Below are 14,487 nucleotides of genomic sequence, written 5' to 3' on the forward strand. Positions count from 1 at the left end.
ATAAAATATTAATGGATACTTGGAAAACATTGAGGTTTATAAGTAAATTAACACCTATCCCAATAAACAAATCAACTAATCAATCTTTATGGATAAACTCCAAGATCAAAATTGGCGGAGCTCAAATCCTTTGGAAGAACTGGATTATTGCAGGCATTAGATCTCTAGATGATGTTATTTCAGAAGGTAAACTGCTGGAATTTTCACAATTGCAACATAGATTTGGTCTTAGTAAAACACAAAGTTTTAAATGGTTGCAATTGAAGCAGGCCATTCAGGTTGGGTTCCCTGAATGGAAAACATTGAATAATCAATATAGTTTAAAGTTCTTATGTTTTCAAGCAGACTTCCTAGGGCATCAAGCCGCATTGTGGTATAAATTAATATCTGGATATTTGAATAAAAAAACCAAAAAATGGTCTAAGAGACATTTGGAGCATTGAGATTAAGCATCAAATTACTGCTCTCAATGGCCACTAATTTGGTCTTGGAGAATGAGATGTACAGTGTCAGCATCTATGAGACAAACTTGGTTCTTTTTATTACATAGAGCTTTTTGGACCCCTACACGTTTGCAAAAATTAGACAGTTCCAGGTCTAATAGATGCTGGCACTGTAGTCTGGAACCTGGGACGTTGGATCATTTAATATATCATTGTCCCTACATTAAAAGTTTTTGGAATGCAATTTGGCCACAAATTAATAAATTGATGGAAAATCATATAGCAATATCATATGATACAGTGTTATTTGGAATGATGATGAGGAAAAAAAGTCAAATTTCACTAGAAAATAACAAACTTTTATTAGTCATGACAGGGGTTGCCATTCAGCATATAACTAACAATTGGAAGAATTATAGTAACCTAAATTATACATTTTGGTGGAATACAATATGTCATATATTCAAAATGGAAAGAGCAATAGCAATACAAAGAGGGACATATACTAAATTTATAAAAATATGGGGGCCATTGACAAAATATTGTAATGAATAATTAGTAAGATTTCTCTTCTTTTCTTCTTTTCAATATCTTCTTTGTGACACACATGGAAGGGGAGGGTAATGAAAACAACTTTTACACAATATGATATAATATGATATACAATATGTAATATATGATTGGAAAATACTAGAAGGGTGGGGGGAGGGAGAAGGGATAAAAATATATTTAGAATAATATGTATTAGATATAAAAGTGATATTGTGTATTCATTAATTGTATTTCAATATTTTGTACACTTTATGTAAAATTTGAAAATGAATAAAAATTATAAATCCAAAAAAATATATATATCTGAAAAAATTTTTATCTCCCTTTTTTACATTTTTAGCCATTTGTTCTTCCGCCTGTGCCTTCGCCAAACGTATCTCTCTCTTGGCTTCTTTCAGTTTCACCCTGTAGTTCTTTCTGCTCTCCTCTTCTTGGGTTTTTTTATATTTCATGAACGCCAACTCTTTCGCCTTTATTTTCTCAGCCACTAGGTTGGAGAACCATATCGGCTTCCTTTTTCTCTTGTTTTTATTGATTTTCTTCACATAAAGGTCCGTAGCCATTTTTATCGCTCCTTTCAGCTTAGACCACTGTCTTTCCACTTCTTTTATGTCCTCCCATCCTAACACCCTCTTTCTTCAGGTACTCTCCCATAGCATTAAAATCCGTACGTTTGAAATCTAGGACTTTAAGTATCGTGCGGCTGCTCTCCACTTTAGCCGTTATATCAAACCAAACCGTTTGATGATCGCTACTACCCAGGTGAGCACCCACTCGAACATTAGAGATACTCTCTCCATTTGTGAGGACCAGATCCAATATCGCTTTTTCCCTTGTGGGTTCCGTCGCCATTTGTCTGAGCAGAGCCTCTTGAAAGGCATCCACAATCTCCCTACTTCTTTCCGATTCCGCAGCAAATAACGACTAATTGGAAAGACTGTTCTAGACTGAATTGTAGTTTCTGGTGGAACTCAGTATGTCATATGTACAAGATGGAAAGACTACTTGCAGTACAGAAGGGTCATTTTAAAAGGTTTCAGGAGGTGTGGAGGCCATTAATTGAATATTATAATGATTAAGGTTTATTGTTTTTCCTTATGGGATAATTTGTAGAAATGGGGGGGGGATAGGATATTCTAATTAAATAGCGGTATATTTTAACTGATTAATGCATATAAGAAATATGGTATATATGTATGAATAGAAAAGGAAGGGAGGTAAATTTTTTGGAAATATATTGTTAAGGAATTTTAGGGGATATATGTAATATGATGAGTTATATTTGTTGTGCATTTAATTTATATAATACAATAAACAAAGAGTTTGAGGAAGAAAGGGTGGGGGGAGGGATAGGTTAATGTAAGATTAATTGTAATGTAGAAGAGAGATGTCTAGGTATGTATATGTTTGGATAGATTATTTTGTTGATATGGGGAAGGATGGGAGGTGGGTGGGGGAATTAAAATATGTATAATAACGTTGTTTAAGAATGTCAAGTGAGTTATGTGAATCAATTGTAATAATATTGTACACTTGTTGAAAGAAATAAAATGAATAAAGATTAAAAAAAAAAAAAAAGAAGTTTGTTTCTTTCAAAATGTTCATCGATGTTTTCTGATGGTACTCTGTTCCAGTGTGTGTTAGAGAAACTTGGGCAAATACAGAGATCAGCATGAAAAACACCTAGCTGTAGGCATTAAATTAAATGGAGTTATGTCTGAAAAAAAAAAAAGAACTTTTGGTAATGCGGTTAACAAGTACATTGTAATGTAATGGCCCGTATTTAAAAGTTGGGAATAGGAGGGGTGCTCGGTCCTTCCTGCTCCAGATTCCAGTGACGCATCTGCCTGGGCCTTAGGCCTTGCCCCTGTGCATCATGTGATGCACAGGGAGGAGCCTAAGGCCCTGATTGGCTCAGTTAGGGCTGGGGCCAGGGGGTGCTTTGCTGGGGGTTGCCAGGCCCACCCAGGTGTGGGCCGTCCGGTCCAGTCGGGGGGTGGGAGGCCTACAGAGCAGGAAGGACTGATCACCCCTCCTGCTCCCAAATTGAAGGTAGGGGTTGCTGGGCCCACAAGGGGGTGGGCTGTTCAGTCAGGTGGGGGTGGGTGGGAGGCCTATGGAACAGGAAGGACTGAGCACCCCTCCTGCTTCCAACTTTTAGATATGGGCCGTGCCAGGGGTGGGCCATCCGGTCCAGTCGGGAGGGTGGGAGGCCTACGGAGCAGGAGGTCAGCCTGCTTCCAATCGCACACGGATCAGAAGGTTAGTTTATCTAGCCCTTAGTACAGCAGATGAATCCCCACAAGTAAGAAATGTCTGTTCTGGGAGGCTGGCTAGTCTCACCTTGAAAATCAAAGGAGTCAAATTGACAACTTTGATGTTTCAGCTATATTGTGGTTTTCTTTAGGGTGGAGTCTCTAATGGACAGTTTTGTAGGAATACTGAATCTGGATTGTTTGATGTGGAAAGTGTCATTGATTTTATTTTATTTTTTCTTTATTTAAAAATGTATGACCCATGAGATTCAACAAAATAGTGGACTGCGTTGTTCTGTACCAAACACTAGATTCGTGCATTATAGCATTCTTTTTTTTGAGTCTTAAGTTTGTTCTGGGATTCCTGCTGAAGAATTTATCAAAACAGTTGTTATTCAGCCATGGCTAAATAATACCAATAACGCCTAAGAAATGTTTCATTATATTTGACCATTTTCAGTGCTACTCTTCACACAGTTATGACTTTTGGCCCCTTTTTGCCTCTTGGCTCACATGCACCTTAAGATGATGGTAAAAGCTATATGCACGGATTCATACATAATCCCCCCCCCCCCCCCCGCCTCGCTACCTGCTTTTGGATCCTCGCATCTATATTGGAATTTGAAATCTGGTCACTTGAAGATTGCTGGGGTTTTTTTGTGTTCGACACTGACCTTGTCGTGCTCCTATGTTGTTTGTACTTGTTCCCTCACCTCTCATGTACAGTCTTCTACTTAATTCCTGTTAACTGCATCAAACTTCACAGTATTGCAGTATACAAACAAAATTTTATTTTGTTTTATGTTGCAGACCTATTGCAAAGCTACACATATTTACACTTGGAATGAGACTGACTCTTATATTGATTTTTTTTTTTTTTTTTTCCATGACTCGCATTTACACTAAATGTACTTGGTATATCTGGGAGTTGAATGATGCAAAGTAAACCCTACGAGTAGCCTGATTTTGAGCTTTGTGCATTGGAGGGTATGAGCCATTGCTTTCAACAATCTCAGCCCTAATACACTGGAGACCCTCTTTATACTGCTGCACTTTCATTCGGAGTGGCATTTGGGATATTTGTGTTCCCTTAGGGTGGAATTGTTAAACTGGTGTAGCAGATTGTATAACCCAGTAGTTGTGGGTTGCAGAAGGATTGCTACTATTGGGTCTTTTTTGTACTGCTAACAAATAACAAAATATCTGCCTGCTGCTGCTTGTTAGAGGTGATTGATAATTGAAACTGGTCTATGTTTTACTCGCAGCAAAGAAGTGAATCGAATGTTGGAGCGGCATGAGCGGCGGAAACCTGAAATGTTTGCAGAGTTGTTGCAAGCGGCAAACACTGCTGATGACTTCAGAAAGTGCCCAGTGAGTACATCAAACACAATGGCTGCATTCTAGATCTTGGTAGTTTCTCCCGGGAATGCGCTCCCGGGAGAGGTGGTGGAGAGTAAAACTGTGACTGAGTTCAAAGAAGCGTGGGATGAACACAGAAGATTTAGAATCAGAAAATAATATTAAAGATTGAACTAGGCCAGTTACTGGGCAGACTTGTACGGTCTGTGTCTGTGTATGGCCGTTTGGAGGAGGATGGGCAGGGGAGGGCTTCAATGGCTGGGAGGGTGTAGATGGGCTGGAGTAAGTCTTAATAGAGATTTTGGCAGTTGGAACCCAAGCACAGTACCGGGTAAAGCTTTGGATTCTCGCCCAGAAATAGCTAAGAAGAAAAAAAAAAAAAAAATCAGGTTGGGCAGACTGGATGGACCATTCGGGTCTTTATCTGCCGTCATCTACTATGTTACTATGTTACTATAACTGTTTCCTTGTGTGTAAAGTGCACTAACACACGCAAACAGTTAAAATTGCATTTCTGTCAGATTATCGTTGCCAGAGGTTGTGGTAGGAGCAAATAGCGTAGCTGGTTTTAAGTTCCTGGAGAAAAAGTCCATAGTCTGCTGTTTAGAAAAACATGGGGAAGCCACTGCTTGCCCTGGATCAATAGCATGAAATGTTGCTACTCCTTGGGTTTTGGCCACCATGAGAACAGGCCATTGGTCTGACCCAGTATGGCTGTTCTTATGTTCTTAAGAGTATGATGTTTACAAACTACTTTGTTGGTTCTCTTTTGACTACACTTCTCCAAATTCATAGGTTTAGGACTTGCGACTTCGGTTATATGCGAGTTTCTAAACCCTGACCAACCCTCACCTCCCGGACCTCTCCATGCCATACCTGGTGGCCTAGCGGTGAAACGGGGCAAAAGTGATCTTCTGCGCTCCTGCCCTGTGCCATGACCCGTGACTGTAAGTTGTAAAGGCACAGAGCCATGAAAACTCCAAGTTACTTTCCTCCTTTTAAGTGGCTGACTCTGACCCACCCCCATCTCCCGGACCTCTCCACATCTTATCTGGTGGTCTAGTGGTGAAGTGGGGCAGAAGTTATCTTCCTACGCTTCTGCCCCGTACAGAGCCATCAACAAAAATGGCCTAATTCAATAACACACAACCTATGTACGTTGACTCTTTGGCCTTTAGTTCTTAATATACTTCTTCCTGATGGCTACCTCTCTCTTCCATGCGCAGAATTGAATTCTTTATTTCCTCCCTCATCACATTGTTCATCCCTTTCCCCAACCTTTTTTTTAATTATAATCTGTTGATTCCCTCTTTCCCCATGTTCTCAATTGTCTTTCTTCACGTTTTCTTACTCTTGTTTGTTTGTTTTGTTTTTACACTTAGAGATTTGCCTCTTGGTTTTATATTTGCGGTATATTAAATAAATTGAACTTGTGTAAAACTCTCTTCACGTTGATTTATCACTTCATTTAATTTCATAGTCACGTTATGTGTTATAAGAGGAGCAGAATGATGTGAATGTTTAGTGACAGTAATGCTGATAAATGGCATAGATCAGGGCTGCCCAAGTCCGGTCCTCGAGATCTACTGGCAGGCCAGGTTTCCAGGATATCCACAATGAACATGCATGAGAGAGATTTGCATACCAAGAAGAGGCAGTGCAGGCAAATCTCCCTCATGCATATTCATTGTGGATATCCTGAAAACCTGGCCTGCCAGTAGATCTCGAGGACCGAACTTGGGCAGCCCTGGCATAGTTTGTCAGTCAGTGCTCTGGATAGCGCTCTTATTCACCGATACCTCCTCAGAAAACAAAAATTATTTTATCCCAGGACAAGCAGGCAACATATTCTCTACATGTAGGTGACGTCACCGACGGAGCCCCCTAGCCGACGTTTTTGCAAGCAGACTTGCTTGAAGACTTGGCTTTAAACTGAGGAGAAGGGGAAAGCCGACAGTCGACCTGCCCTCGACACATCAAACCAAAGTATCGAACAAGGATACTGAACCAGAAATTTGTAAAAGAGGACTCGGGACTGAGAGGGAAATTTTGGGCAAAGGACGCAATGCAGGGAGCCAATGCACAAATGAACCTAGCAAGCAGGATTAAGAGAGAACAACAGGAACCAGAGGGTCATCCAAACATGGGGAAGCAGGCTGAGGATGACACGGACACACCGCAGGATGGGGATGAACACAACAATGCTCGGGGGCTGGCAACCCATGAAGAGGTTGGCAGGAGCGCCAAACCACGAGGAGAACCAGCGAAAAAGGCAAACAACCAGGACTTAAATTGCCTATACACTAATGCTAGGATCCTAAGAGCCAAAATGGGAGAACTAGAATTCATAGCCAGTACAAAGGACCTGGACATAATTGGAGTCACAGAAATGTGGTGGACTGATGACAACAAATGGGATGTGGCCATACCAGGGTACAAACTCTACAGGAGAGACAGGACACACAAGAAGGGTGGAGGAATAGCGCTTTATATAAAGGACTCCATACCTTCAACCAGGATGGAAACAACAGTAAGGGCGGACGACTTGGAATCACTATGGGTTAAGCTACCTGGAGGAATTGGAGCAGACATAAAATTGGGTCTGTACTATCGCCCACCTGGACAACTGGAAGCACTCGACCAGGACCTGGAGGCTGAGCTGAGGCAGGTATGCAAAAGCGGAAGTGTGATGGTGATGGGGGATTTCAACTACCCTGGGATAGACTGGAGTATTGGACACTCAAACTGCATGAGGGAGACCAGATTCCTGGAGGTCACGAGGGACTGTTTCATGGAACAGCTGGTCGCGGAACCAACACGGGGAGATGCCACTCTTGACCTAATCCTCAACGGGCAAAGGAGGTGGTGGTGCTAGGACCCCTAGGAAACAGCGATCACAACATGACCCAGACCTCTCTTTCTCAAAGGACCCTCAGCCACAAAAGGGCATCCGCTCAATCTCAGGGGCGGGAAATTTCATGGCGACACCAGAACATATTTCTTCACCGAGAGAGTGGTTGATCCTTGGAACGAGCTCCCGGTGCAGGTGATCGAGGCAAACAGCGTGCAAGAATTTAAGAGCAAATGGGATGCCCATGTGGGATCCCTTAGAGGGTTAAGCCAAGGGAACCTGTCACCAGGAGTGGGATGCCTAGGATAGTAGACTTGGAAATGGGTCAGTAGAGTGGGCAGACCTGATGAGCTATGGCCCTTATCTGCCGTCATCTTCTATGTTTCTATGACCTCAAGGAGGCGTACACGCACATTCTGATACACCCGGCCTCTTGCCGGTATTTGAGATTCCGGGTGGGGGATCTCCATCTCCAGTACCGTGTTCTTCCCTTCGGCCTGGCGGCCTCTCCGAGGGTTTTCACGAAATGTCTGGTTGTGGTAGCTGCAGCCCTGTACCTCCACGGCCTGCAGGTGTTTCCCTACCTCGACGACTGGTTAAAGCGTCCTCTCGCACCAAAGTCCTGCAAGCGACGAGACAGACCATCTTGCTCCTTCAGAGTCTCAGCTTCGAGTTGAACTTTCCCAAGTCTCACCTCTGCCCGTCCCAGTCTCTCGAGTTCATCGGAGCGGTCCTGGACACAGTTTGTCTCCGCTCCTTCTTGCCTCGGCCTCGTCAGGAGGCCCTTATCCGTTTGTGCCGAATGGTGACCCATCTGCACTCGGCGCCGGTTCGGCTCATGATGGTCCTCCTATGTCACATGGCCTCCAAGGTTCACGTGACTCCTTTTGCCAGACTTCACCTCCGTACTTCTCAATGGACTCTGGCGTCCCATTGGACCCAGGATCGGGATTCTCTCTCGTCACATTGTCGAAACTCCTTCATTGAGGAGGTTTCTCCGTTGGTTGATGCGCTCTTCCAATCTCTCCAGAGGTTTTCTGTTCCATGCTCCTCCGCAAAAGGTCCTCACGACGGACTCGTTGACCTATGCTTGGGGGGCTCATCTGGACGGTCTGTGCACCCAGGGTTTTTGGTCCCGTGCCGACAGCCTTTATCACATCAACCTTCTGGAGCTTCGAGCGATTTTCCTCGCTCTGAAAGCCTTTTGTCACCTACTTCGTGACCGAGTGGTGCTAGTTCGCAACGACAACCAGGTCGCCATGTATTATATCAACAAACAGGGGGGCACGGGTTCCAGGACCCTGTGCCAGGAGGCGATGCGACTCTGGGATTGAGCCATCTGCCGCAACATATTCATTCGAGCTGTCTACATTCAGGGCCAGGGAACTGTCTGGCAGACAAGTTGAGTCGTCTGCTGCAGCCTCACGAGTGGTCCCTCTACTCCGTAACCCTGCGTTAGGTGTTTGCTCGTTGGTGGACTCCAGACATCGATCTGTTCGCGTCCCCCCCTCAGTCACAAGTTGTCCCATTTCTGCTCCAAGGTTTACACCCCTCTCAGGATCGAGGCAGATGCCTTCCTTCTGGATTGGACGAATGAGTTCCTGCATGCGTTCCCTCCATTCCCTCTGATTCTGAAGACTTTCGTCAGGCTCAAGTCTTCACGTGTCACCATGATTCTGATTGCGCCTCGGTGACTCCGACAGCCATGGTTCTCCCTTCTGTTGCAACGCAGTTCCAGGGAGCCTCTTCCTCTGCCTGTTTTTCCTTCTCTGCTTGCGCAGGATCAGGGATCTTTGCTCCATCCCAACCTTCAGTCTCTGCACTTAACAGCTTGGTTCCTCGAGACTTATTGCCCTCATTCCAGTTCTCCCAGCCTGTGCTTGATGTCCTGGAAACGTCCCAAAAGGAATCCACTCGCCAATGTTACCATCAGAAGTGGACCCGCTTTTCTTCCTGGTGTGCTTCTAGACAGCTGAAGCCGCTGTCTGCCTCATTGTCGACTGTCCATGCGCGGGCCAATTACAAGCCTGATTCCAGAGTGGACATATTTTGGGACCACTTCGAGATTCCAAATTGGCATCAATTTTTAAATTTATTTAATAAATATACTAAATCAAATTGTTTGCTGAATGAATGTTCCTCAAAAATTATGAAAGTTGCAACACTCGATTTTAAAGTGGATCTATTTAATTGGCTATCTGCTATACTTAACAAGGGATTATTTTATGATGAAATGGGACATATCTTGATAATACCTATCCCGAAAGATCAGAAGGAATCAATTGCCCTGAAATCCAATTACAGGCCTATAACAAGCATTCCCTTGTTTACCAAGCTTTTGGAAGGATTGGTTAATTTAGAATTGATGAATTATCTAGGTAAATTTAATATCCTTAATGAACATCAGTCAGGATTTAGAAAAGGTTTTAGTAAAGAGACAGTTTTAGCTTCAATCCTTGATCATCTTCATGGTCTTTTTAGTAAAGGTACTAGTGCCTTAATCTTGCAATTGGATTTTAGCAGTGCTTTTGATTTAGTGGACCATAAAATAATGTTGAGTTGCTTGGATGCAATGGGACTTTCAGGAAAAGTTTGGAATTGGTTTCAGGGTTTCTTGACGAAAAGATCATACCGAGTGGTTTGTGATGGTAATTACTCTCATTCTTTGAGTAATCCATCTGGGGTACCTCAGGATTCCCCATTATCACCTACGCTATTTAATATCTATGTTTCCTCTTTAGGAAATTTACTGCAAAATTTAAATCTAAACTTTTATATATATGCTGATGATATTTCTATTTTAATTCCTTTAAATGATTTAACTAATGATATTTAAAAACAAATTTCTCATATCATGACCAAGATAAGAGCAATGGACAATCAATTTTAAATTGAAACTCAATACAGAAAAGACTAAATTTTTTCTAGTCAGCCCAAAAGACAAAATAACCAGACCATCGCGTTGTTTAAATGGTCATGATTAATAATTACCCAATTTCAAAATCTATAAAAATATTGGGAGTCGCACTAGACTCGCATCTAACCATGGCAGAACATACGAACTTAGTGGTAAAGAAGTGCTTTTTTGCACTATGGAAACTAAAGATCATTAAAAAATATTTTGATCCTTTAAACTATTAGTGCAGGCATTAGTCTTATCCATACTGGATTACTGCAATATTATTTGTTTGGGAGCTCCAAAGAAAATCCTGAGAAAATTGAGAATAGTACAGAATACGGCTGTCCGATTGATATTTGGGTTGAAAAAAAATGACCATATTAGTCCTTACTAGTGCTGCCTAATTCAGGAAAAAAAACTTTGATTCGATTTTCCTGCCCAATTGGATGTTTTTTTTTCAAAAATCCTAGTGGGTTTATTTTATAGCCTCTTTACCCCCTTTGCCTTCTCCTAACCACACTGGTGCTGTGGTGTAAACAAAATAAACAAACAAAAAAGACTTTTCCTCTCTGTTAAATCCTAGCTCACGTTTGCGATCTAACACCAGTTCTGGCAGGATACACATTTCAAATCTGGCATATTCTAATCACAAAACAGAAAATATAATTAGTTTTTCTATCTTTTGTTGACTGGTCATTATTCAAATCTTGTTGGTCCTTAGCTCTGGTTGTCTTCTGATAACTTGTTTGCGAGGGTCTCTTCCTTTCGTCTTTCTGTGCTAACCATCCATCTTCTATCTCTGTCCTCCCCTTCCGATTCCCTTCCCTCCCCGAAGGTGTGGCATGTTTCCTTTTTTTCGTCTCCATCCACAGATCCACCTTTTCTCAACTACCCTTTCATCCAGCATCTATCCCTCCGTCCCCACCACCCCATGGTCCACTATATCTCTCTTTCTTTTCCCAACTACCCTCCTATCCAGTATCTCTATCCCCCCCTCCACACTATCCCTTGTGTCCAATTTCTCTCCCTTTCTGTTCCTTCCCTCCCTAAATCCCATTGTCCACCATCTCTCTCCCTCTCCTCTCTTTTTAGACCCATTATTTCTGCACCCTAAAGTCCGGCATATGCATGTCTCTTTGAACCCTCCCTCCCTCCATCTGTGTACTTCTATACCAGGGCCCCCCTCCCCTGAAGGCATGTCCCCCCCCCGAAGGATAGCACCCCCCCTGAAGGCCTGTATCACCACTTCTGAATGCCTGCACCCCACCCCCGAAGGACTGCACCCCTCTGAAGGACTATATCCCCTCTGAAAGCCTGCACCCCACCCCTGAAGGCCTGTCCCCCCAAGGCCTGCACCCCACCCCTGAAGGCCTGTCCCCCCAAGGCCTGCACCCCACCCCTGAAGACCTGTACCACCCTCCCAAAAGCCTGTTGTCCCCCCCAGAAGGCCTGCGTGTTCCTCCCTGGCCTGCCGTGCATCCATTTACCTAATTCCAGCAGGGAGCAGCCTGCAGAAAGGATCGCGGGTACTTTAGCGATCCTTGCAGGTTGCCATAGGCCTCAGGAGCTGTCATCCCTCTGCCGCGGTCCCGCCTCTCCTCTGACATCAGAGGCAGGATCGCGGCAGAGGGATGACAGCTCCTGAGGCCTATGGCAACCTGCAAGGATCGCTGAAGTACCCTCAATCCTTTCTGCAGGCTGCTCCCTGCTGGAATTAGGTAAATGGAGGCCAGGGGGGACAGATATCCGAGAATCTTGGCGAGAGGGAGAATGAGAAGGCTTGAACATGCGCAGATGCATGCTCAAGGCCTGTCAGAGGCAGGAAGTTCTTCAAGTGGCACCAGCATGTCCTGTGGGCTGCGTGCCGGTGCCAGACGGGGGTTAAGTTTTTCAATTTGTTCGAGCGGGGGGGTGCTGGTTCGCGTAGGGGAGATGCCGGTTCGAGCGAGGGGACGTTTGCGAGCGGAAGGGAGCGATGCCAGTTCTTGGGGGAGGGGTGCTCGCAAATCAAGTCAACACTCGGTTTGCGAGACAAGTTTTGCGAGAATGTTTTGCTCAACTTGCAAACCGGGTTACTCGCAAACTGAGATTTGACTGTATTTAAGAAACTTGTATTTTAATTATTTGTATTGTATTTCACTGATTGTCCAGCCTTCTTTTGTGTAAACTGCCTAGAAATTTTGATTATGGCGGTATAGAAGAATAAAGTTTTATGTTATGTTCCTAAAAATTGGATAGTTAAGAAAAGTGAGACACAACATGGAGCTGGGCTCTTCCAATTATTTTGGAGCTTGGAAAACAAGATGCTTTTCATTAACTAAAAAAAGAAAAAGGCAGTTGTTACAAAGTCCTGTTCTTTATAAAGACAGTAACTTCTGAGGGCTAGATACACTAAAGCCTCCGATCAGCGAATGATAGTCCTTAAACTGGTTTGACTGATTTAGCGACTGATCGAATTTGCCGACCCAATGGCCAAAACAGCTCACTGCATGATTTTCCATGATTCTGGTATGCAAATGAGGTCATTAATAATAATAACCAGCCATCTGATCAATGGCTTAACATTGGTTGCCATAATCGGATCTGTACTACCGACCCCCAAAAAACAATACCTGTTGCAACTGTTATCAACAGGTCTGACTGTTTTTTTTTTTCCTATGGGCACAGAAGTGCTCATAAAAAAAAAGCCTTGCCCCCCCCCCCGGAACCCAAACAGAGGCAGGATGGATGCTCACTCCCTCTTGCTGCTCCTCCCATGCCGACCTCCCCCTACCACACTTCAATAACAATCAGCAATAACATAGAAACATAGAAATAGACGGCAGATAAGGGCCCACGGCCCATCTAGTCTGCCCACCTTAATGTCCCTCCCCTACCTTTGCCCTGTGAATAGATCCCATGTGCCGATCCCATTTGGCCTTAAAATCAGGCACGCTGCTGGCCTCAATCACCTGTAGTGGAAGACTATTCCAGCGATCAACCACTCTTTCAGTGAAAAAGAATTTCCTGGTGTCACCTCGTAGTTTCCCGCCCCTGATTTTCAACGGATGCCCTCTTGTTGTCGTGGGACCATTGAAAAAGAAGATATCTTCCTCCGCCTCGATGCGGCCCGTAAGATACTTGAACGTCTCGATCATGTCCCCCCTCTCTCTGCGCTCCTCGAGCGAGTATAGCTGTAATTTGTCAAGCCGTTTTTCGTATGGTAGATCCTTGAGTCCCGAGACCATCCGGGTGGCCATTCTCTGCACCGACTCCAGTCTCAGCACATCCTTGCGATAATGCGGCCTCCAGAATTGCACACAGTATTCCAGGTGGGGCCTCACCATGGATCTATACAATGGCATAATGACTTCCGCCTTACGACTGACGAAACCCCTTCGTATGCAGCCCATGATTTGTCTTGCCTTGGACGAAGCCTGCTCCACTTGATTGGCAGACTTCATGTCCTCACTGACAATTACCCCCAAGTCTCGTTCTGCTACCGTTTTTGCTAGGATCTCGCCATTAAGGGTATAAGACTTGCATGGATTCTGGCTGCCCAGGTGCATAACTTTGCATTTTTTGGCATTGAAGTTGAGTTGCCATGTCCTAGACCATCGCTCCAGTAGGAGTAGGTCGTGCATCATGTTGTCGGGCACTGAATCTTCGTCTGTTGTGCATTTGCCCACTACATTACTCAGTTTGGCGTCATCGGCGAATAATGTTATTTTACCTCGAAGCCCTTCTGCCAAGTCTCTTATAAAGATGTTGAATAGGATTGGGTCCAAGACTGAGCCCTGTGGTACTCCACTAATCACCTCCGTCATTTCGGAGGGGGTGCCGTTCACCACCACCCTTTGGAGCCTACCTCCAAGCCAGCTCCCAACCCATTTCGTCAATGTGTTACCTAATCCTATAGAACTCATCTTGCTCAGTAACCTGTGGTGTGGTACGCTATCGAATGCTTTGCTAAAGTCAAGGTACACGATGTCCAGGGACTCCCCAATATCCAGCTTCCCCGTTACCCAGTCAAAGAAGCTGATCAGGTTGGATTGGCAGGATCTCCCCTTAGTAAATCCATGTTGTCGGGGATCCCGTAGATTCTCCTCATCCAGGATCTTATCTAATTGGTGTTTGATTAGAGTTTCC

General features: G+C 44.1%; 1 protein-coding gene across 3 annotated transcripts in view; it reads left to right on the forward strand.

The window, feature by feature from the left end:
• Window positions 1-14,487, forward strand: part of USP53 (ubiquitin specific peptidase 53) — a 262,672-nt gene that overhangs the window by 70,620 nt on the left and 177,565 nt on the right. For all 3 annotated transcript variants that reach the window (XM_033938073.1, XM_033938084.1, XM_033938093.1), the window contains exon 6: window positions 4,516-4,621. In XM_033938073.1, coding sequence (XP_033793964.1) covers window positions 4,516-4,621 — 106 coding nt within the window. The remainder of the gene's footprint in view (window positions 1-4,515; window positions 4,622-14,487) is intronic.

Source organism: Geotrypetes seraphini, chromosome 1 (genome assembly GCF_902459505.1).
Source record: "Geotrypetes seraphini chromosome 1, aGeoSer1.1, whole genome shotgun sequence".
NCBI classification, from domain to species: Eukaryota; Metazoa; Chordata; class Amphibia; order Gymnophiona; family Dermophiidae; genus Geotrypetes; species Geotrypetes seraphini.